This window comes from Puntigrus tetrazona, chromosome 23 (assembly GCF_018831695.1).
Source record: "Puntigrus tetrazona isolate hp1 chromosome 23, ASM1883169v1, whole genome shotgun sequence".
Lineage (NCBI taxonomy): Eukaryota > Metazoa > Chordata > Actinopteri > Cypriniformes > Cyprinidae > Puntigrus > Puntigrus tetrazona.
Genome location: NC_056721.1, coordinates 2,526,828 through 2,552,179, shown reverse-complemented (window position 1 = coordinate 2,552,179; position 25,352 = coordinate 2,526,828). Strand labels below are relative to the sequence as shown.

General features: G+C 41.7%; 1 protein-coding gene across 3 annotated transcripts in view; it reads right to left on the bottom strand.

Annotated features, from left to right (window-relative positions):
• LOC122328832 (utrophin-like) overlaps positions 1-25,352 on the bottom strand; it is a 167,864-nt gene that overhangs the window by 104,403 nt on the left and 38,109 nt on the right. For 2 of the 3 annotated variants that reach the window (XM_043224827.1, XM_043224828.1), the window contains exons 1-6: positions 3,926-3,986; positions 2,643-2,825; positions 2,120-2,221; positions 1,330-1,432; positions 1,047-1,249; positions 149-266 (exon numbers count right to left, since the gene is read on the bottom strand). In XM_043224827.1, the coding sequence (XP_043080762.1) occupies positions 149-266; positions 1,047-1,249; positions 1,330-1,432; positions 2,120-2,221; positions 2,643-2,825; positions 3,926-3,964 (748 nt within the window). In that variant the 5' untranslated portion in view covers positions 3,965-3,986. Of the gene's footprint in view, positions 1-148; positions 267-1,046; positions 1,250-1,329; positions 1,433-2,119; positions 2,222-2,642; positions 2,826-3,925; positions 4,007-5,098; positions 5,286-5,364; positions 5,541-5,929; positions 6,081-8,435; positions 8,609-9,622; positions 9,863-11,013; positions 11,143-11,938; positions 12,110-12,204; positions 12,376-12,599; positions 12,729-13,464; positions 13,645-13,723; positions 13,895-13,984; positions 14,141-15,053; positions 15,228-15,820; positions 15,953-16,320; positions 16,483-16,575; positions 16,726-17,280; positions 17,416-17,510; positions 17,691-18,118; positions 18,290-18,566; positions 18,723-19,792; positions 19,907-19,993; positions 20,141-21,757; positions 21,874-23,922; positions 24,104-24,391; positions 24,640-24,723; positions 24,812-24,885; positions 24,986-25,352 lie in introns of those variants that run through there. The other variant, XM_043224832.1, reaches the window with a different exon arrangement.

The window sequence follows — 25,352 nt, the reverse complement described above, 5'->3', positions numbered from 1 at the left end:
GTACATTAGATACGGTCATGATTAAAAATTATTAGGAGTCACAAGAAAGACTAAGATTAAGACTAGGTTAGGGATAATGCAAAGTGAAAGGGACACAGATTAAAATGAACAGTATTACTAAAACAAATGACGATGAACACCCGCTCACGTTTCTCAGAGATGGAGGTGCGCACGTCGAGGTTAGAGGTTTTGTTCTTGATGTTCTGTGCCAGAGTGATGATGTCTTCTAGCTGTGGATGTCTCTGCTCCAGATCTCCTTTGGTCACCTACAATCACAACACAACACCGTCACGACCTGCTCAGACGGAGGACTCATAATTCTGTGTGGACAGAAGCACAGCCTTTTATTTTTCATTTAAAAGGGTCGTTGGATGCTACGTGCATTAGCTTGACCGGCACAACCACACTATAATTATGATTTTTTTTTAAATCTCATTAAATTTCCCCTTTCTTTTATAAAGCCGTTGTTAATGGCCTTGTCTATGTGATGTCACACAGACCCAGGCCCCTCCCACTACCATATGATTGACAGTAGTGAGTGAGCTGTCATCGGCCCTCTACTGTTTCACAGCCGGGGGAAGAGAAGAACGTCTCCTAAGAGATTGAGCTCTTTAGTTGTTGGGTGTAATAGCGACGATAAGCAGTCGTCATTTACTCTTGAAATCTTAGCCGCCATTTTTTAAAGGGAAAACATCCCGGATCTGCTTAAATGCGTTTATTTTTGCACGATTCATTCGCGATCCAGCTTCACCGACAGAAGACGCGAATATAAGGCTTCCTAATAAGTTAGCAGCGACTAAAGTTAGTCTCGTGAGAACGACTCACGACGCAAAGGAAGAGAGGGGCGGGGTCAGCAGAGCTCATTAGCATTTAAAGAAACATGCACTAAAGCAGGCCGCTGCGAACAGAGCTGCTCCTGAGAGGGTAAAAATTTCTATCCAAGTATGTTACGAACTTTCTATTAAGACCCTAAAGAATCCTTCTGGAACAACCCTGTTAGACCAACCACGCTCAAACCGAAACTCTGTGGCAGGTTTAAGCCTGACCTGCAGGCGGCCGATGGTGGTGTGGATCTCTTCTTTGTCTCCCACCGCGACGATGTTGGATTTGAGCATCTGGTGGATGAGGAGCAGCCAGTCCGCCAGCTCCGTGGCCGTCTGGTGGAGGTCGCTGGGGCCCATCAGCTCTGGACTGGTACGGCGCTCCTCGCTCATCAGACTGACCATGTGAAGAGGAGGCGGCACGCTCGCTGACACACACACACACACACGCTGTGAACACTCCGGAGCAGCAGCGAGAGCGTCCCCTTCACCCGTGTACTGCGCTCACCTGTGAACTGCTGCTGAGACACTCGTTGAGTCCATGGAGAAAGAGGCTCCTTCAGCCTGGCGTCCAGAGCTTTCCAATCCGCAGCCAGCTGTTCGATTTTACTCTACAAACACACATACACAGCGTCACCCTGCCCTCCACTCAACAAGAATCGAGTAGGTGCACCGTAGAAGGGAAAGTACAGGCTTTTCAGTGTGTATTGAGAACTCAAGCTTATACTGGGTATGTAGGTCTGCAGAGACCAAGATTAATATCTGGTGCAAATATTTGGCACGTTAAACATTTCACTTTGAACACTAACGCAAACATTTGCATCGCTAATGCAACAGATTACAGTTCGCGCTAATCTTTTTTCCATCGCACTGTGAAGAAAGCTGGCGAACCGGTAACATCCACGTGAATAACAGAAGTGAATCTGCATTCGGTGTTGTGTGATGAAAACCATCACAAATACCAATACCTGAAACAGTTTGACTTCACACAATGAGGTTGAGAAACTGAATATAGAAAAAATTTAAACTTAAACACTTTTAGCTGAAATCAATGTTATTTTATAATTAATTAATTAATTAAATAATAACAGAAATTTATTTAATCTAGTTTTTAAAACAACGTGTATTAAAATAATGTACTCAAATTTTTTATAAACAACTAAATAATTCGGTTTTATTTAAAATTAATAAAAACCGAACTAGACGAACTAATTAAAAAACAAGTTTACTCGTTCAAAAAAAAAAAAAATAAGTAAAAAGGTTAAAAATAAATCCTTATATTAATTTTCTTCACAGACCTTTTCCTGTGGTAAAAGCAGCTGTTTCCTCTGGAGCTCAATGGAGTAGGACAGCAGCTCCTCCAGCTCCCTCTTCTGCTCTCGCATGGACATCTCCAGAACCTACACAAAACACAGACTTTATACTTAAGTACTTTCTTGCTCTTCATACGTTCAGTGGTAACTTTAAGACAAGGTATACAAAAAAGTAATCTATAAGAAATCAAAAGTAATCGGGAATAAATGACCTAAAATAAGTAATTTAGATTACATTAACTACAGTTTTCATCACCTAATCTGTAATAAGAAAATTATTACAACTTAAAACTAATCTATCACTGCTTACAGACACCTAGAAATAAACATCAATCTCGCTTCATTTAAAAAAATTAGACCCTTTCTTCTATGGAAGACAAAAGCTGATATTTGGAGTAATGTTGAACAGTGTTTTTCCGCTCAGTGGAAGTAAAAGTTTGGTTCTTTGATGTTCCACAGCAGGTTTGGGAGTGCAGGCTATAGTTAAAGTGCAGCGGGCCGGTCTGACCTGTCTCTCGGTGGCTGTGACGGCGCTCAGAGACTGGCTGCTGATGTAAACCCAGTCTCCGAGTCTGTTCATGCGCTCCTGGAACTGTGCGTACGACGCCAGCCTCCTCTCGTCCTGCAGCGGTGTGTGCGTCTGCAGACGACCCTCCACCTCCCTCAGCTTATCCAGCAGCTCACCGCTCGCCTTCAAACACACACACACACATCAAACAATTGCACATTATCCAGTTTACAAAACCTTTTGAGTCTCAAATACTAAAAAAAATATATCTTCTCGGAACTACATAAAACCCAACTAAATTGTTTATCATTGTTGGTAGTCATTTATTGTACTGTGGCGTAAAGGGCTCATCTTTAGGGCTACTCTTCTAAAGGGTTAGTGTGTCTAGTTTTGAGCCTAGACTACGTTCAACCACTTATGTCCAAGTAGTCTTATTAACTAAGACAATGTCGTCTACTTTGAATAACTTGAGCACTAAAGGGTTAGTTCACCCCAAAATGAAAATAGCTGTTAATTTCCCAACCTGTAAGACCTTTGTTCATCTTCAGAACACAAATTAAGATACGAAGATAAGAATGGGTGACCAAATGGTTATTGTTATTGTTACTGATGTCCCATGGACTGTTTTTCGATGTATTTACTACGTTTCTGGAGTCAGACTACGTCTATGGAGGGTCTGACATCTCTTCGATCGCACGAATGAAGGTCTTCTGGGTTTGGAACAACATGAGGCGGAGTAATTGATAACATCATTTTTATTTCGAGGTGAACTGACCCTTTAAGGGTTGTCATTTGTAAACAAACATCTTCCAAGAAACAAAAAAAAAATTATAATTACGTCAACATTCAAGATAATAAAGAGCTGAACTAAAAAAGCGACTTTACTCAGTGACTTGGATTGAGTGTTAATGGTGTAAAATATTGAATTGTGGAAAGGCAGCAGGGTAATGTATTTCTGTAGGTCTTTGCAATGGCTTTTTGGCTCAAGCTCAAATATTTTCATGCTTTATTTTATAAAATTAAATACACGAGTAGACTGTGTTTTTTAAGCTTTTACTCCTCTAAATATACTAAATATAAAAAGGCTGATGTTACTTCTAGGTTGGTCCACAAATCTGTGTCATCTCTGCAGCGCTCTATTGTGTGCGTCTCATTTGGCATCATTACAGCGTACCAGAGAGACTGCCGTGTCGATGTGAAAACATGAGGGCAGCAATCAAAACAGGGTAGAAAGATGGAGAGAGAATTTGTTGTGATTGTGTGCTATACAGTTGGTTTCGTACTTTACTCCAGCCGAGGTTTATCTGTCTGATTTTATTCATATGAGAGTCTCTGTCCTGAGGACTCAGAGGACTCAGACTGGAGTTTTATTCAGATGACAGATCTGATTCTGACCATCCATTTTATTCAGAGAGAGAGAGACAGAGTCTCAGAGAGAGAGATCCAGACAGAGAGAGAGAGAGAGAGAGAGAGAGACAGAGAGAGAGAGAGAGAGAGAGAGAGAGAGATCCAGAGAGAGAGAGAGAGAGAGAGAGAGAGAGAGACAGAGAGAGAGAGAGAGAGAGAGAGAGAGAGAGAGAGAGAGAGAGAGAGAGAGAGAGAGAGAGAGAGAGAGAGAGAGAGAGAGAGAGAGAGAGAGAGAGAGAGAGAGAGAGAGAGAGAGAGAGAGAGAGAGAGAGAGAGAGAGAGAGAGAGAGAGAGAGAGAGAGAGAGAGAGAGAGAGACAGAGAGAGAGAGAGAGACAGAGACAGAGAGACAGAGACAGAGAGAGAGAGAGAGAGAGAGAGAGAGAGAGAGAGAGACAGAGAGAGAGAGAGAGAGAGAGAGAGAGAGAGAGAGAGAGAGAGAGAGAGAGAGAGAGAGAGAGAGAGAGAGAGAGAGAGAGAGAGACAGAGAGAGAGAGAGAGAGAGAGAGAGAGAGAGAGAGAGAGACAGAGAGAGAGAGAGAGAGAGAGAGAGAGAGAGAGAGAGAGAGAGAGAGAGAGAGAGAGAGAGAGAGAGAGAGAGAGAGAGAGAGACAGAGAGAGAGAGAGACAGAGAGAGAGAGAGAGAGAGAGAGAGAGAGAGAGAGAGAGAGAGAGAGAGAGAGAGAGAGAGAGAGAGAGAGACAGAGAGAGAGAGAGAGAGAGAGAGAGAGAGAGAGAGAGAGAGAGAGAGAGAGAGAGAGAGAGAGAGAGAGAGAGAGAGAGAGAGAGAGAGAGAGAGAGAGAGAGAGAGAGAAAAAAAATTCTAATAAAATACGGTGTCCATGAAACTAAAAACTAAAATTAATAATAAATGACAATAATAAATAATGGGATTTAAAAAAAAAAAAAAAGTTTATTTTAAGGCCAAATGTTAACAATGCTATTAACAAACCATCAACTATGACTGTTTAATCTGCCGAGTAGAATCAGGGATGTAGAATATGTGCTGTATAAATACTAATTAACAGCCAGCGTGTTAATAACGGGTATAACATCAGTGCAGTTATTCAGTGACTCAGGTCTGTGTGTGTGTTTTCGAACCTTGAGCTCTCTGAGGCTCATGTCGGTGGCTGAAACGGGCAGCGTCGCCACGGCAACCTCCGTGTGCTCCAGCCACTGAGCCAGACCGGCGCTCCTCTGAACAACGTCCATCACGGCCGGATCCTCACCCATCAACCTGCACACACAGCGTTTAGCACGGACACACACACACACACACACTCTGATCTGAGAGTCCGCGCTGCGATCCGGCTCACCTACGCTGGCGCTCACACACTTGTCTCTCGACATGCGTCCAGCGGCGCCTCAGAGCGTCCAGCTTCTCCTGCAGCAGAGCGGCATCAGGAGACGACACCTGAGAGACGATGTGCTCTCCAGACCGGCTCAGGACCGCCAGCACAGACTGATGAGAGGCCAGACCCTCCTCCAGGTCCTACACACACACACACACACACACACCATACAAACGTTATGGGTTTATTTTGGTCCTATTGCTTTTTCTTTTACACGTTTAATTGCGAGTTAGAAGCTTGTTGACTTGATCATCATATAATCATCACACACTTATCAATTAGCATCTTGCAGATCAAGCACCGATCTCCACGATTAATAATTACTCCACTGCAATCACGCATTGTGATTTTTTTTTTTTTCGTTCACGTTTTTAATTATTTGCATATAACTGCAAAAAAGCGCTTTTATTTATAATTCTTCTCATTCGAGCTACAACCCCTCAGTTTAGCAGATCTTTAAGCACAGAGTCTTCGCGTAACAGGCCATGCGACGGAACGTCTCTGCGACCTTTGACCCCGCGGGCCTGACCTGTTGCCGCGCACGAGCTCGGTCCGGGTCCACCTCCGGGTCTGGTCCGGTCCCCTCAGCCAGGACCTGCTCAGTGTCACTCAGCCACTGCGAGAGATCGTTCATATCGCAGTGAAACTGCCTCCACTCCTCCACGGCTCCATCGAAACACCTGCACGCACACACACACACACACACACACACACACACACACACACACACCTAAGACGTGATATCCTCACATTACACGCATTTCCTCGATTAAACACAACTGCGCCGCGCGTCTCAAATCGTTTCTTCTCAAGCGAGTGTGGCGTGTTGATGTCAGCGGCCAGTAAATCTATCAGACGGAGCGCCCTCGAGCGCTCATAGATTCATTTCTCTGAGAGGACGAACACAAACGGCTGCTGCAGCGGACGGTACATTCATCAGAGGATCTTAATGATTCACTCACGGAGACAGATCGCTGCGAAACTAAAACCGCTGATGAAATCGCGTTGACTGCTGGTATTAACTTCAAATTTGATTTAATTACTTGGAGTACAAAAAAAAAAAAAAAAAAAAAAAAAATATATATATATATATATATATATATATATATATATATATATATATAAAAATAATAATATTTTAATAATAATAAAAACTAAAAAAGATGAAAAAACAATAGTAATATACTTAAAATAGAATATATATATATATATATATATATATATATATATATATATATATATATATATATATATATATATATATATATATATATATATATATATTAAAATGAAAAATAAAAATATATAAAAATTAAAAACTAAATAAAAAATAATAAAAATACCATAACATTAAATTAAAAACTACTTTACCATTAAAATCCTGCTCTTTCATGCGAAACTAACAGCCTGCTTCACTGGAAACATATTTCTAGCTAACCGTCTGTGAATGCATGGTTAAACCGGGATGATTTTTTTTGGAAATGAATGCTGGGTCTTTTTGGCGGGGAACTCTTTCTCGTGTCAGCGGGTGTCTATAAACCCGGCCGAGTAACTGGGTCACATTTCTGTTTAACAGTGTGGAAGGCAGGCAGATTCACTTCAGCTTCCTGTGTGAGTGGCTTCTGACAGAGATGAAATCCTGCTCACCTCAGAGAAGAGCTCCTAAATTATTAACTTTGAGCTCTGAACTCGATCTCAAAAAAACACGTCTAGGTCATATTTATAGGTATAATTTTTAGCGCTGACATTACATACAAGACAACCATGCACTTTTTACAGAAATGAAGATGCTGTATTACAATAAATCAAATAAATGTAGTTTTTTTTTTTCATTTTTCATTTTTCATTATTATTTCATTTTTTAATATTATTTATATACTATTTAGTGCTGTCAAACACATTCACATTCAACATATCCATGTATAAAATGTAATATTATAAAATGTATATACATGTAAATATATAAAATATAAAATACAAATATACACTCTACATGTGTCTATTTATAAATAATAAATATACACATCATACAGACAAATTTGCATTTTGGATGTGATTAGAATCGCAAAAATCTAATTCTTTATTTTTTTAAATTTATGTTCTTTTGTTTCATCTTCATTTTAATTAACAAAAATGTTCTTAAATAAATCTTAATGTGGTTTATCCTAAATTTTTGTATAGACTATGGCATGCTCTTATGCTACAACAGCACAAGAATATAAAATAAATTATATATATATATATATATATATATATATATATATATATATATATATATATATATATATATATATATATATATATATAATTGATTATAACTGTGATAATAATCATCATACTACAACGGTAACTTTTCAACTAATTAGCATTCATGGTATTACTCATCATTTAAATTTTGCTCGACATTGTCTATTAGAGTGTGAGGTTTCTTTAAATCAGACACACTCTGCACCAGAATTAATGAAGGTTTGAGTAGCGAGATGCCGGCGTTGGTTTCTCTCTCATCCTCATGCATTTATAACATCCAGGGACTTGACACATTTCTCTACGGACCAATCATCAGCACATATTCCTCGACTCGGAGCCGTAGCCTCCATAGATACCGAGAAGGCATATCCTCCCTCCCTCCGACTAAATTCAGATTAGGAGTCGACTGTTACGGGTTTTAAATGATTACGTTTGCCGTCCCCAATCCTAAATGCAGGAGCGCATCCTTTCCCGGGCTCCTCCATTAGCATGTCACGAATGGGCAAAGTAACATTAGCAAATCTACCTCCGATAAGGAGAAAATGAGGAGATATATGCTAACTCTTCCAAACTCACTGCATCCAAAACTCACATCTGGAATAGAGAACTGCTATTAAAGAGATGGATAATTATGACCTCCTTCATAACTACTTCACGTAATAACTACCGCCATGTCCAACAAATGACATGCAAACTTCTCCAGATTACCGAGCGGAATGGGGCCACGGCTAAGGAATGCTCGTCTAGACAGGGAATTATGGGAAAATGCGGAGTCACTGGAGGCTCACCCTTTCCTCTGGCTGTACATGCGGTTGACTCTGTCCCACTCTGAGTTCAGCTGTGTCAGAGCATCAGATATCTGCTCCATCTCCTGTCTGGAAGCTTCCAGGATCACGTCAGGCTGGCGCTCATTAATCACTTCAACCTGCTCGCCCAACCGCTCCAAGCTCTCCTTTATACTCTAGAAACAGAGACACAGAGGAGTCGATACTAAACCCACAGAACGACCGAAAGCAGCCACTGCTGGAGTCAGTGTAGCCTCTGCAGAAGACTTGTAGTGCACGGCCGGGTGCTGTGGTCAACAGTTTAGTCTACATTCATGAGTTAGTTTGGCAAGCTGGTTTCCCCAACACTAGCCTGCTGATATTTGTGACCCTGGAGAACACAAGCAATCTTAAGTACCAGGAGCAATAGCTAACAACAAATTGTATGGGGTCAAAATGATAGATTATAGACTTTTATGCCAAAAATCAGGAAATTAAAGGAACGTGACCTTTTCCCCTAGAGTTGAACGTTTAATTTGTAGTTTTTGACTTCATTCAGTCCATCTCCGAGTGTGGCAGATCACTTTTAGCTGTAGCTTAGCGTAGATCGTTTAGTCTGATTGGACCGTTAGCATCTCTCTCAAAAAATGACCAGAGAGTTTCAATATTTTCAATATATTATAAGACCGACGGAAAACGAAAAGTTGTGCTTTTCCGAAGCCGCGTGATGTCACTGCGCCTGCTGCAGACATGGCTTCCTTGTTTATTACACCGGAATGAGAGTATAGTTCATCATATTAGCAAAATCACTTCATTTTCCGTTGGTTTTAGCACACGGTGTAACTATAGCAGAGTCACATTTTAAACATGAAAAATATCGAAACTCTTTGGTCATTATTGAGAGTGATGCTAACGGTCTAATCGGACTTAATGATCTATGCTAAGCTATGCTAAAAGTGCTATCGCCAGACCCGGAGATCGGCCCGAACGGATTAGAAAACGGTAAAACTCAACTGTTTAACTGTTTAACAAACATAAAACGTAATTTTTGACTAGTAACATGCATAGCTAAGCTTTCTCAATATTCACATTTTCTGCATCCTCAAATATTGTCCTATCCTGACAAACCATACGCCAATGGAAAGATGACTCATTTTCACAGTCATGAATGAAACTGTTGTGTCTAAGCAACTTCCTGCAGTGTGTCTGACCCTGAGCGTGTCCTCCTGGCTGGAGAAATCCTCGAACAGTCCTCCGCTGAGCTCTGAGGAGTTCAGGAGCAGCTCGTTGTCGGCCATGGCCAGCAGAACCTTATTAATGTCCAGCAGATAGTCAGACGGGGAGACGGATGCGCTCCTCTCCTCCTGAGGAGAGAGCGATGACTCTGATCTCTGCGGAGGAACAGACGACGATTTGACCACGACTGGCTGAGTTCTGATGACATGAAGCTCCTGCAGAGAGACGGAGAAGGAGAATATAGTGAATGTCAGAATTTAGTTTAAGGCATTTGCTGCTTTACACATTTAGCATTTGCTTCTAATGCAACACCATTTTACCAAGTTGTAACACAACCATAAACGGCTGCAAACATTTTCGTCACATAGCCGTAAGAGTCGTAACATAGCTATAACCGTATCCGATGCAAACATCCCATCGTTAATTTAACACAGCTTGAACGTAGCCATAACAAAACCAATACACACAGCCATGGCACAACTATAAAGTCATACCAGCAAAAACAACAAAGTCGTAACAGCTGTAACGTAGCTGTAACGCAGCCAAAACATAGCTTTAGCACAGCTGTGAATGTAACCGCAACAGAGTTATAACCGAAAGATCGACGTTTTTCTTAAACTAGTGCATCACTAGCCTTTATTAACACCTCGGAGTAGTTTTAGGATGGAATGTCGAAACTAAATCCAAAAGCGTTGGTCGGAAAGAGAAATGAGAGACACGTCTATGCCCTGAGGCTCAGTAAATATTTGGCAAATTGTATTTTTTTCAAATCTCTCTTTAAGGCGGCATTAACACACCTGTAAAATACCCGTAACAGTCGTAAATACGGTTGCAATGAAGCCTTAACAGCTTTAAACGCCCTGTTGTATCAGTCATAACACGGTCTTGAACGGAGTATGACGTAACGACTACAGCGCAGCCGAAACAAAGCCGCAATACGGTTGTAAACAATGTTCTAACACAGTCAAAACAAAGCTGTAAAGTAACCATAACAACGGAAAAAAATTATGACTGCAGAGTAGCTCCAGCATTCGCTGTATCGCTGTTACAATACTGTAAAAAAGTATCCATGATTACCAGCAAGGTCAGGATGTTCTGGTGCTGTAAGAGTCGGAGTGGAACCAAATGCGAGGTTCTGACACCGACAGACAGCCATTACTTTACACACGCATGGACTGCAGCCCATTACCTAGTCAACATTCCAGATTTTTAGAGTTTTTGAGATGCGTCTGAACAGTAGCAATGCTGTTAATAAACAGATATCTGCCGCCAGAAATGTTAATACCGCAATTTAACGGATTTTATGCGTGAAAGTGGCTTGAAATCCAGAGCCGAGGCTGACATGATAAGAGCGCATGAAAATGACCTTGTAGCCCGTCTGGAGCAGCAGGAGTCTCCTGCGGATGTCTTCTCTTCTGTCCTCGTCAGGAACACACAGCAGCACCTCCTCTCCTCTCCTCAGCACCTCCTCAGCGCGAGCTTTCTCCTCATCCAGCTGAAACGCAAAACACGGGACAGCCGGTGTAACAAGAGCGAGCGCGACCCCCGATTTGGAGAAATCCTATCGTTTGCTCTGCAGTGAATGGGTGCCGTCAGAGTCCAAAGAGTTGATAAAAACACCGTCTTGTGACATGAACATATGTGTATGTAACTTCAAACCGTCACTGCAGGCCAAAATACTAGTCCATAATCCATATATTTGTAACAAAAATAAATAAATAAATAACTCGAATGCAATGCAAGTCACTTTGAATAAAAGCGCGTGCTAAATGTTGCAACGTAAACGTAATGCTTACTCCAGAAGAAAACGTCCATCTCTGTTTTTATTTAAAATCTAAATCCACCCACATATTTGTTTAGAGCTCAATCTGTGCAGATTTCTCCCCTGATTCAGGCGAGATGACTAATTTGCTGGAGGAAGTAGAGAATTTTTTTTAGCTGGAAGCAACTGCTTTAAGTAAAAAAAAATCGTCCATTCATTTTATAAGCTGTTTAGACTCATTCTGACGGCACCCATTCACTGCAGAGCATCCATCAGTGAAACACGCAAAGTTCAGTTCAGCGTTAAGGATACATCTACATACATTTACGCTGTGATTTAAATGAAAAAAGCACATCCTTGAGTTGTGGCTGACACATTTGTAATTGTTTTTAAGCGGCAATTGTTCGGGAGAGTCACAAACCTCGCGGTTTTCATCTAAAAGAACTTAAACTGCGTTCTGAAGACAAACAAGGCGCTAAGTGGTTAACGACGAAATGTTATTTTGATGGTGGAGTATCACTGTGTGTACCCTCTCGTCATCGGGCGTGCGTGTTTTCTCCTGCTGCTCCAGGGCTCTGAGAGTATCTTGTAGATCTGATTCGAACAGCTGCATCTGTGAAGAGGAGAGAAGAGGAGCGGGTCTCCCGTCTGCCACCTCCTGCCGGGCAGCCTCCTGCATGACCTCCAGACCAGCAGACACCTGAACACACACACACACACACACACACGTGTTCAGTGGCGCGGCTGGGAAAACAAGCTCGACTCAGGCCCGCGCGCGTGCCGATGGAGTCGTACCTGAGCCGAGCCGATGTGCTGCGACACCTTGTGGAAGTTCCGGTTGAGGTCGTCCAGTTTGGGCTCCACCAGCTCCCTGCACGCCGGCCCTCTGCTGGTCATCAGTATCACTGCCTGATCACGAGCGCTGTCCACACGCGCACTCATCCCCTCCAGCTCACACAGCACAGCCTGTCACACACACACACACACACAGCATTCAGAGCGCTCTAAACACGTTTCACTAGACTAGGGGAAAAAATGTGATTGCTTCCTCTGCCTCTGAAACGCCGTTTATAATCTTGGTAATGGGGAATAGCCTTACATTTAGCATCCAAGCAAATCCTGATGGATCAAATTACATTATTTACTGTTGAATATTCGCTTTTAGTATAAAGATATGTGTGTGTTTTCACCTTCATCATCTTCTCTTTCTCAGCTGCAGGCATCTTCTCCATCTCATCCAGTCTTATCTCCGTCTGATAGAGCCATGTGCTGATATGAGCCAAATTCTCATCAAACATCTCCACCTCACGCCGGTGATTCTACAACACACACACACACACACACACACACACACACACACAGAGCATGCATGATACAGCATCTTCAAACGTTTTTAATATTACTATTTTGTAGTTTAATTGAATTATGTACCACACACACACACACACTATAATATATCAAACAAAAATGTTGTCCATCCAGTGTTTAATTTGTTTTCTGAGAATAATAAAAATCACATCTGTTACACCGCGTTATATATTGTTACATTACATTATATCACATCGCATTCTGCTCACAGGTGACATTTCAAACCTGCACAACTTTGACGTTAATGAGAATCTGCCAAACAGACTGCTAATGACCGAAACCTCCCGCGCGAATTGAGTTTGCATATAAATGAGTAATTATGAAGGTCTTCCCCCATCGTTTACTGATAAATGAGACTCCAGACACGAGCTCCGTTGTTTGCTCGTGCGTGTGTGGGTAAATACATTAATATATTACAGAAACAAATTGTACCCAGAAGTGAGTAAAAACCTGACAAAACCTCCTTTTCAAATCATCCACAAACAACACTTGTTATTGCCGTTCTATTTTTTATTATAAAAGCATAAGGTTGCGGGTTACTTTATATATTATGGGCATTCTGTCAGCCTTTGCAGTTAAATAACCGAGTTTGTTGGTTGAAGTGAATAAGATAAAAAATAAGAAAATGTGAAAATAAGACAAAAGTGCTATTATGAAATGAATGAATGAATAATAGCAGTCACTGACCAGAACAGCACTGAGCCAGTCCTCGACCAGCGTGTGCACGCGCTCCCAGTCCTCGTTCAGCTCAAACAGCTGATCCTCCAGCTGAGGCTCGCTGCCCTCCACCAAGGCCTGCAGGGCGGCGCTGTTCTCCATCACCACGGACAGATCGGCCTTCCTGCGCTCAGACTCCTTCAACACTCCCTACGGAAACACTCACGTCACGCGCGCCGCGTAAACACTCCAGCGAGCGAGGCTGTCTCACACACACACACACACTCACGTTAGCCCATGTGATCTCCGTCTCGACGTCAGCGGGCATGTCTCCGGCGCCGAGCTTGTCTTTCAGCTGCGTCTCGGTGTGACTCATCCAGGCCTGCAGGGCGGCGCTGTCCTTCTGCAGCCGCTGAGACAGAGACAAGGCCTTCTCCAGATCCTGCTTCCCCTCAGTCACCTGCGCAATTAAGGAGAGCTCAACTTTTAGAAAAAGCATGTTTCCAGACTTCACGGTGTGTGTGTGTGTGTGTGTGTGTGCTGCGCAGACCTGAGCTCCCAGCTCGTTGTAGAGTAATTTGAGGGCGGTGAGTTGTTCGTCCATTCCTTTGGGATTTTCCGTCTGCTGTTTCTGTACGATCTGTCTTCCTGTTTTAATCACCGTCTCCACCTCCAGTTTCACCTCGCTCAAGATCTTGTACAGTTTCTGCATCGATAAAAACAACACGCATGCATGAAGCGCAAGCAGTGTGAGGATTCGCGAGGAGGTGTGTTTAAATATAAAAAAAAATTATACAGCTAAAAATGGTAACACTTTACAATAAGGTTCGTTAGTTAACAACATTAGTTAACGCAAACTAACAATGAATAGCTGTATTTTAATGACATAATGCTAACAAAGATGATTAAATAATGCAATAAATGTATAGCTCACTATTTGTTTAATGTTAGTTAATAAAATGTTAACAAATGACACCTTATTGTAAAAATAAAATAGTAAATAAAAGTATATTTTTCTGAAATTAATCACATATAATCCCAACTAACAGTACAGTTTTAATATACATTTAATATCGCAATAATTTCACTTTCAATCTTTAAATTACTGTGCAAACAACAAAGACAGTACTTTTTTTATACTAATATAAATGGCATCTTTTTTTTTGTGACTGAAGGCCAGCATCACTATAGTTTTTTCCCCCTAGTCTCTATTTAATCATGATAATGTTGTCAATATTAACGTTTAGACTTAAAAAAAAAATAACTTCTAATTGAAGTGAACTTAAAACAATCTTCACATAAACCCATATATAACACATTCTAAAGTAAATATAAATTAGATGAATGCTTAAAGCTATAAAGCTTTTTCCCCTTTTTCTGGTCATTTTAGCTGTTATTTCTTTAAGAGCTGCCGCTGCTGAACGTGACACGGTTCTGACACGAATCTCATTTAATCTCACCTTCCTGACCCACTTCACGTCTCTATTAATGAGCCATAAATAACAAAATTGCTTAAAACGTAACCTAATATTAACACGAAAACCAAAAAAGCCAATTCAAAATATGAACATGTACTGCGATGGTAAGTGGTTTATAATAATGCCTGTGTGCGTTCTCACCATGCATCCGGTCAGGTGACTCTGGATCTCCTCTGGCTGAGTGTCTTTCAGCTCCAGGACGTGAAGTTCGGCTTTAGCGGTTTCTAGAATCCTCTTGCAGTCCAGCATCCGCTGCTCAAAGTTTGCGGGTTTCTGAAAGAGCTGGAATTTGGTACTAATCTCACGGAGTTTCCGCTGAACAAAACAAGAGAAACACTAGATAAACGTCTTGGCTGGAATACACTACACCGGTATTAAAGTCTGAGCAGATACACTAGACATTCACTGGACGGTTTCATCAATGCTTAAAGCTAAAACTGGGGCCAGTTGCTTAAACACAGTCGCTACGTTAAGACTGTTTCTTGAGAACTAGTAGCTAGTCAAGAGGATTCAAATTAGTTCATTTTATAACAGATTTTAAAACATTAGAACCAGAAAAACAAACAAAAGATCACTTTTACAGACTAAGCAGTTTATGCTTGAACTAAACCCTAAAACTCAAAACCCGTGTGTGCAAAATTTATGCTGCCTTCACGTGCTAAAGGGTATTTTTTGATTACGAGCTTGTCGTATTCAAGTGCTTTAAGGTCAGAAAGAATAAAACGTATCATCCCATTGGTTTACAATCATATAAACAATCGTTGTCCCCTCCACCTTATTTAAAGTTTATGACCCACCAGACTCAAACTATCTCTCAAACTATAGCTCTGCTATCAAAATATTTCCAATTTTCCCACTAGTAAATACGACGGAGGAAGATAAATCGACAGACAGTCCAGTAGGGGCACCTGTAATTGGTCCAGCAGGGTTCCTCCTCGCGCCGGTTTGCCCTCTGGGATATTCGGAGGGACGTTACCTACATTTCTCCTCCTCAGATCTTCCAGCGTCGCCTCGTGGGCCACGATCTCTGCCTGAATGGCCTGCAGGGAGCGTTTTTAAAGTTAACGGCACAAGAGCAAAAGAGCAGAATATTTTAAACGAGTAATATAGCACTGTTTGGCGTGAAGTGAAGCAGATTATTATTCATTGAATCTCTGATACCGATTAGTTGAGCCATGTTCGAAGCTGTTGTAAATCACTCTACAAGCATACACCACTGTTTACGTTTTTGAGTTGCTCTTCAAACCACTTCGTTGGAACCACAACCGTTTACGAGGAACTACATTGTTTGGTGGAAGAACGCTGCAAACTTTATATGATGAACAGATGATACTGTTCGCTGGTGAGGAGGCTAATCTTTATATTTAACGGTCTGAAGAGTGTGGTTTGTGGTTGTGCTGTGAATGACCTGAGCTTCCTGTGGCAGCTGGAAGGCGTCGATGCGGTCGGTGAGGTACGAGGTGAGGGTCTGGTCCAGCTGCGTCAGAGACGTCTGTAGTGCGTGTAAGGCCGCCTCGTTCTCTCTCAGAGTCCCCAACCTCTGCTCCAGAGACATCTGACGGGCAGCGGCCTACAACACACACACACACACACGACTGTAACGCCACACATATGAAGTGAATCAGTTCTGGTGAATCGTCTGATCTGTTCAAAGCGAACGCACCAGCTGAGTCAGTTCTTCATGGCGTGAGTTGAAGCCCTCTAGTTTCTCGCTGATGAGTTCATCCAGAATGCCTCCGTCTATGAGAGTCTGGGCCAGCTCTCGGATCTGAGTCCTGTTATCACCCGGATGGCGCAGAACCGACTCCAGAGACTGAAACAGAGGACGCCGATTTATACCAAAAGCATACTTTTTACATCTAACTTGCTAATTGCTTCGTGTGATCGGACGCACGTTTTTAACACAATCAGACGTAATCAAAAAACACATTGTATTTGTAACGTTTAAGGGCAGGTCTTTTTTTTTGTTGAGCAAAACAATCTTTTGTCAATAATGTAGCATACGTAGCAAATCTGTGTGTTGTGAAATAGGGTTGGTTGTCATCTGAATTTTATCAATTTTAAATCAGATTCTTAAAAGACTCCCAGTTTCGATCGCAATGTGGTTTTAAAAAAAATATGTCAAAGAGTAAAATATATTAAACAGATGTGTGAGCCCGGAGCACAAAAGCAGTCATTTGAAGCGATAGCTAACAATACATTGTATGGGTCAAAATGATTGATTCATTTATGCCAAAAATAACAGTAAATCTGAATGTAAAAATCTTTCACCCTCACAATGACGTGGATTGATATCGAAATGACTGGAAATTGCCTGCAAAAATGTGTCGAACGTGCTAAACCACACCTTCAGCATGCTAGCCGTTACCTCCAGAGCCTCGCTGACAGACTCTGTGTTTTCTGGGACCTTTTCAGTGGCTTGGACTTTCTCCTCCAGTGTGTTCAACCAGCCAGACTCCACATCAAGATACTGAAGCAGCTCGATCCAGCAGGACCACACCTCCTGAACATCAGCACACACACAGATCTCAGAGACACATCCAAAGAGGAACCAAACCTGGAGCAGGGCCGTCTAACGTCAAGGCTTTCTGTGTGTACCTCAAGCGTGTGGCACTTGCTCTTGAAGCGATCACAGAGTTTCTGGTAGTTGTGCAGCACTTCGGTGAGCTCAGGGTTCAGGTCAGCACCACCAGGGGGAGTCTTTCCGATCAGCACATTAATGCTGTCCTTCAAAATCTTCACTCGCACTTCCTTCTGTAACACATCCTCTTTAGCCCTCTGAAACACACAGGAAGAGAGAGAACATTCACACGAAATCTTTAGGTAAGTATGTAAATGAATAAGTAAAGGGTCAGACACAAGGAAAAGAAAATTATCAAAACTTTGAGAAGAAACACTGCCAGGGCTTCAGAAAAAAAATAAATAAATCAAATAATACAGATTAAAAAACTTGCCTTGGCAAGTAACAAAAATTACCTTAAGTTCTAAAATGACAAACTGAGGATATAAATAATAAAAAAAATGACAAAAGCACATAAACAACATCATCAAAATAAAATATTAAACCACCAATTCAATTACTACAAGCTACAACAGTATATAAATAATACCACTTAAAAGTACAAGTAGTATAACTGTACGTTAATATTTATAAAATAATAATATGAATAATGAAAGTTATTATTATATATATAACGTATCCGCACCTTCATCTCCTGCAGCGCCTCCTCCAGCTCCTCTGGGCTCTTGTACTCAAAGTCTCTCATGAGAAACTCCTCGTCCACTTGAATCATCCACTCGCGCATCTCCACCACGTCCTTCTTCAGGTTCATCACTTTCTCCTGGCCTTCGCTCACGCGCTCCTCGCGCCTCAACAACTGGCAAACAAAAATTGCGAATCATTTGACTCAGAATGGGACTCAGATCGTTCGATTCAGAATGGGGCTTCAAAGCGCGTTTGGTAAATCGTTTGATTCAGACTCGTTTTATCCCATCCTCCCCTACCTGGCAAATTGCACCCTGGGTATATCGGTATCGACGATACTAAAGTATCGTATGGTATTGGAAACTACATAAGCGGTATCTCCCATCTCTAGTTTCTGCTGGAAACCCTTCCCATGCTGTGTAGCTAACTGATGACGTTATCTTTGGCACCTCTTTACTGAGCGTGTCCCAGCGCCTCTGACTGTGGTCCAGCTCCGTCTGCCCCCAGCCGATCAGACGCAGCACTGAGCTCTGCTGCACGGCCGTCACGTTCTCCTTTATCTGCTTCAGAGACGAGTCCACGCTCTCCATCTCGCTCACCAGCTCCTGCACAGACGCATCTCAAACATCACTAACTTCAGAGACACTCGTAACATTTTGGTTTTGCTTAGGAAATTGCTCAACTATCAAAGTTTCCCAACTACGCTCAGCAAACCAGCTCAGCCGCGGTGGTTAACCCAGACTAAACCAGCGCCAAACTTGAGCCAAAAAGGACACGATGTACTTCGAGCGAAATGTAAGAACTAACTAATGTGAACGAGGTCGAACGAAGCTCATTTGGAGTTCGCTTTTCAGACGAGTAAATACGCAAAGACTGGAGAGCTGATCTATAGCAGCTGTTGAAGTGTACTTTTAACTGAAAGCTTGCACTGGCACCGCTTGTATAAGGTTAATGCTGTAACGTTTGCTTTAAAGCAATCCATTGTATGACGTGGAGTTTCGTAATCGCATGCTCAACAAATCCACAGCGCTATGATCAGACGCTTTCTTAAAGACCCAAAAACGAACATCTGTCATTCATTTATTCATTCTGAGGCCTGAAGTTTTTCTTCAGTAGAACAGTATAGATTTGTAGTAGCTGAAACCGTGATCCTTGATATAATGAAAATCAATGGCTACCTTTACTTTGAGAGTCAAAAAGGGAACACGAAATGAATACCCTTGACTCCTAAAGATATCTTAAAGTATTACGAAGTGAAATGATTGGTCTGTGCAAGAAAATGATCTAGATTTCCCTGTTTGCCCGAGGCTCTGGATTACAACTAATAATGTTACAATGTTATAAGCCTCAATACATCGTCAGGAGTCACGGATATTCATTTTGCGTTGCCTGTATATGTTTTTTTTGAAGGAGAAGAACCACAGTGGATGGCCTGAGGGTGACTAGACTTCCTCTGAATGAATAAATGAACAGCAAATGTTCATTTTTGGTATCCATTTAACTGCTATTTTCCCATCGCTGTCATAGTAGCTGGACGTTTATTTTGTTATTGAGAGTCAATTTTTGTAGCGTTAAATGAATAATGAAAAAGCACATTGATTAAAATGAGGTTTTTGTTAAACTAGCTGCATTGTTATTCCACGCTAATGCCCTGTCGAATGCGTTGACCTCTGACCTTGCACTGGCTGAGTTCTTCCTGTAGTTTGTCGCCGTGGCCGAAGCCGCTGGCGTCTCGAGACAGCAGCTCGTCGGCCGAATCCAGCCAGCGCTGCACCTCCTCGCTCTTCACCTGATCCACATCGACACCACCATCAAAACACACGACATCCACGCAGAGGCAAACACCTCACAATTGGTCTGCCGGCACAGCTCTCACCTTCGTGTCTTTCATGCTACCCAGAATGCACTGCAGCATGCTGAGCTGATCCTGGGCGGCGGTGGAGAGCTCAGTCCAGGCCTGCTGCTCTGCTGCCTCCGAAGACGTCTGCCGCCGCTGCTGCTGCTCTATCTCAGCACAGAGAGCCTAGAAAACAGACCGTCACTTGAGTACACCTGGTCGTACTTCAAGTCATTAATACTTGTGACTCTTATGAAACAGCATTAGAAAAACCGAGAACGAATCTCCTTGCCAAACCTCCACGGTTATGCTCTTAAGATATGACCAAGCTAACTTCAAGTAACGAATGTCTGGTAAACTAGAGGAGCTATGGAAAAGTTGCTGTGTGTAGGATTGACTAGGTTGAGCTAGGCATTGCAGTCCAAATTCAAAATACTTTCTTTTCACCCGGCCCCTCCCACTCGACGCACAAGCAGGTTGCCAGATTGATTCCCGCTCAGACAAACTTCCATTTGCCAGCTTCCGCGATTGAAATAAAACATGCTGTGTGTTTCCGCCAAATGAAAGTATTAGTGAAATATAATGAAAAAGTATTACAATCACCAAACATTTATTTAAAAAGAAAAATATTAAATCCTATAAAAGAGTATAATACTAAGATAACACCGTATATGAAAATAAAGTTGCTGGCTAAAAAAAATTCTGGTTCATCATGACTGCATTCAAAGCTTAACAACTGGCTTTAAAATACCAGAAAATGAGATTAAAACGAAAAAAAAGATTTTTTATGACAAGGCTGGTTTTGGATATGCTTGAAAACGTATGTTTGATATGTAAACATGTATTTAAAGTGTGTTTTTACTTTAATGCTTACTGTACACGTGCCTGCGCTACTGCTGAAAACGTTTACCAATTGATTTCTATTTCATCTTGCTATCGCTGTAATAAGATCACAAGAGCGCAGTTCTTCATTCACACCCACAGATGGAGACACACAATTGCCTAAAAACTCTTCCCCTCCCACAGAACCAAGTCACGGCTCTTGTGTTAGACACACATCACACAGCTGGACGCAGGGTCGTACTCTGTCTGTCAGCGTGGGCTGGAGAGAGCTCTTCTGTGCCACGTGGGCATCGCCCGGCTCAGGCCGAGGACCGACACACCACGGCACAAATATTTAGAGAACTTTAAACAAACGCCAGCCGCTCGTTTGCTCACTATGGCTTGTTTTGCCATCTTAGTCATTGGCGTTCTTCCCATCATTCATGGAGTGGAAGAAAGAAACGCATCCAAAAAACAAACTCTATTGTCAGCGAAGAGACCGAACACACGGATCAACATATGGCACGACGATACACCAACACGCAAACAAACTAGATTTAAAATGTAAACCAACAGTAATACTCTATATTATATCAGCCTGGTCTGGAGTTTTAACAGAGCTGCTAAACCAAGTGGCACAGGGTAGCTGTGTAATTACAAAAATGTTAGGTTACACTTTATTTTGGTGGTCTACTAACTACAAGCAACTTTGTAACTACATGTCAACTAACTCTCAGTAAAGCTGTGATATGATGCTATTTTTAAGATCATTATTTGGCGTAACGTAAATTGTTGTCATGCTTTAATGTTCAAAAAACGCATAATTTTTCAAATACTGTACTTTACTGTAGCTCCTCTACGCTCCGCATCATTTTCTACAAAGACCGTCCTTCCAACATGCGCAGTCTGCTCTGACTGGCCGACTTAAAACCGACTTATAGACCCAGCGTGCGAGCATCCCTCTCACACACACACACACACCTGAGCTTTAACGACTCCATGTTCAGCTGTGGTGATGTCTCTGATCTCAGCGCTGACCGTGTTCAGCCTGGACTCCATCTGCTGCAGCGTCCTGGACCCCACCAGCCTGGACAAAACTACAGACACACACCAACAAATTACACACAGACACTTCACTCCAGCCTCGGAAAAACTGTTCATATTGATACGAAAACCATTCTTAAGAGGAAGTATCAGTTTGGATGCTTGTAACTGGCCACTATTCATTCTTTTGCATTTTTTTTTAAATAACTATACAATCTTTCTGCATCAATTAATATAAGATATATACATATATATGTGTGTGTGGTGTGTGTGTGTGTGTGGTGTGTGTGTGTGTCGGTCCCATGACGCATGTAGTGTTTATCTGGATGATTCCTCTTCTGTTGTACATCACTAAAACAATCTCTATTGTCTTTTGACATTCGTGATTAATAATGCACGTGAACCGGCTCCTTCTGAGATGTTTATTTACTGAACAGAGAGAAGACAAAAATAACTGCTTGCAGCTTGTGTGTGTTTGTCACTGTGTGTGGGTGTGCGCTTGCTTAGCCTGAATCCCAGATGTTAGAGATCAACAGGCCAAATCAAGGAAGGTTAGCTTTCCGATTGTCCCACGAACATTCAACTGTTTATATTTAATGCAGCTATACCTAGGGGACAAAACTGCTGGAAAATTGTTGAAAATGAATGAGACAAGAACTGCTTTTGAGAACATCCCTGAAGCCAAAAATAACTGATAAAGTAATAATACATGTTTTCTTTAAGGAATAAAAGTTTGTGCTAGTCATTATAATTAGCTTCATATAAATATTTCAGTGGTCTACGGCATGTTAAACAGCTAAGCAAATGTGTGTATGTGTGTGTGTGTGTGTTTATTTAGCTAAACCACAAAACGGTCCCAGAAGCTTACTAAATTTGGCAAAACATCACTTTGGGACATGTGGGAATGTTCTCAATTAGGACAAACTATTTTTAAGAAAGAAGCCTTTTGTTATCGTTGCCGTTTTGATTCTGGCTTAATCAAATTTATTTCCGAAAGATTTTTTAACTGCGTGTAAAACATTAGAAGTCTACGGTACACCCTCATTTCCGTGGCTGGCTAAATGTGGGCGTGAGAGAGATTTGCTCCAGCTTTAAGGTTAAACACTGATGTACTCTTACTTAAAGCTCTTTCTAACACACACACACACACTCAGAGGTTTATCAGTGTGTAAAAGCTTTCTCATGGGCCACACTGAAGTTACAGCCATAAATAGACTGCTCTCTCTCACTCTGGCTCTGCTCTTGTTGGTTCCACAAATGATTTACCTGTTGCATAAGTTACTATTTCTGAAGAGAACAAGAGAAACGGAGGCAGAGAAACAGAGGTGCTGCACACCTTGGCACCGATTCAAACCCCAGGACTTATAAAAATCTCAGTGAGCCTCAATCTTTTCGTAGATCTGCTCCAAAACCTAGCGAACTGCCTACTTTGGCAGCATTTAGTTTCACTCGCAACACAAAAACATCCAAAGATGACTTCAACATTTAAGGACTACATTTGTATCAGAGTATAAAGACTTGGCAGCGTTAGCAGCGCCGTGTGCTAATATTAGAGATTACGGCTCTGGATGAGCGACAACTGAGCTACAAGCTGAACTAATGGACACTTTAACTCACCATGAGTTTGGTTTCGCATTGTTAGCTTAACATGCTAACTGTTTCCTGCGTTGCTTACGTATATCAAAAGCTTGAGGCAGCATTTCGGTTTGCATGCTGCTGCCTAATAAACAGCTCACATAAACTTTTATGGTACTTTTTGTCATTTTTGGAGCTTGACAGAACCAGTTACAATCTATTTTGCAGCAAGAGCGTGCTGGACATCCTTCGAAATGAAGTCCTTTTGCGTTTGACAGAATGAACAAAGTCATATGCGTTGGCAAACGATGACATTCTTGGCTGAAATGTTCCCTTTAAATGCAATCCTTTAAGAATGCGTTGTTCTGTCTCCAAAAGTGATTTCATTTCTCTGTATTTGTAGCTTGGATAGAAAAGCTCAACTAACAATTTTCTAAATCCCGGACTCCCTCAAATTGCAGGCTAGAGCGACATTCTTTATATGCTATGAGAGCGTAGTGTAAAGGCTGCAATTTGGAAATGTGTACCTGTAGCGATGTCCTGCTGCCGTGTCTTGAGCTCTTGAAGGGTTGTGCCGTGGCGCGATGCCAGCACTGTCACACTGGGCCTCATGGTATCAGGGACACCAGGTTCTGAGGCCAGACGCTCCGTCTGAGAACAGAGATCTTCCACCTGTGGCTGAAGCTTTTCCAGCTGTGCTATTCCAGCCTGAAACACAGTACAGTACATACAGTACAGATTTGCTGAACAATCACGCGAGGCATTCAGAGAGGCTTTTAACTTGTTTCTACCATCTTAAAGATAAAGGTTGTTTTGTGGAACCACTGATTTCAGGAAGAAACTTTAACATCTATCATTTTGATTTTGTGCAGTGGAAAGGTTCTATAGATGTTGACGGTTCTTCATGGAACCATTAATGCCAATAAAGAACCTTTATACTGCATACTGTTAGATTCCAGATTTGTCTTTCATAAAATTGCCTGCTACTTGACTGACCTCACAGTCATCTTTTAGTGCCTGGAGCTCCTGTTGGTTGTCGTTGGCTCTAAACCCTTCCGTGGAGATCAACCACTTCTCCTGTTCCTGCAGGAATTCATTTACATCCTTCAGTCCTGATTGAACCGCCGCCACTTGCTCTAGAACTTGAGCTCGGTTTCTCAGATCCTGGATCAGGTTCTGGCAGCTCTCCCATTCTTTACGCACAGAGTCCAGGCCAGAACGAGCCTCCTCTGAAGACAGACCTTCTATATACACAGATAAAGTGATTTTAATCAGTAAGAGAAAACAGGAACCATCGTTTATCGAGGAAATCACCCACAATCCCCTACCTTTCTCCAGTTGTTCAATCATCTTCTCTCCTTTCTGCACCAACTCTTTCACGGCCCCCTCGTTTTCAGCAAGCTCCACACCAAGGGGCTGCAGATATGGGACAAATATACTCAGTAAAACAAATATATGAACAGGTAAATGTTAGTGTTATAATAAATAACCTGTAGTTTTTCTTTCAGGACAGAGGCGTCTTCAGCAGCTTGAGCAGATGACTTCCATGCAGCCAGCTGAGACAAAAGCTTGGGAACATCAGTTTCAGCTCTAAAAAACATAAAAACATCACACCGGGGTCACATGAGGGAGTGCTACAGCTGAGCATTACAGAGCAGTGTGTGTAAACACTGTATAGCTTAAGCTAATGGTTTCCAAATGTGCTCAACACAAGATGAAAGCAACAGTTTCATGAGGACTAAAATAAAACAATAAATAAATAAATTATATCTATCTATCTATGTTTTAGAAGTGAAAGGGCTGAAAAGACAATACATTTTAATAATTGTATAATTGCTTTATCCATCAAGTTTTGTTTTTATATGCAAAAATAAGACAAAAATGCAAGCAAAAAATACAAAGTTTGACTGATTTTGACAAAATCCTGAAGGGGCTGATAAAAGATGATTCTTTGCGG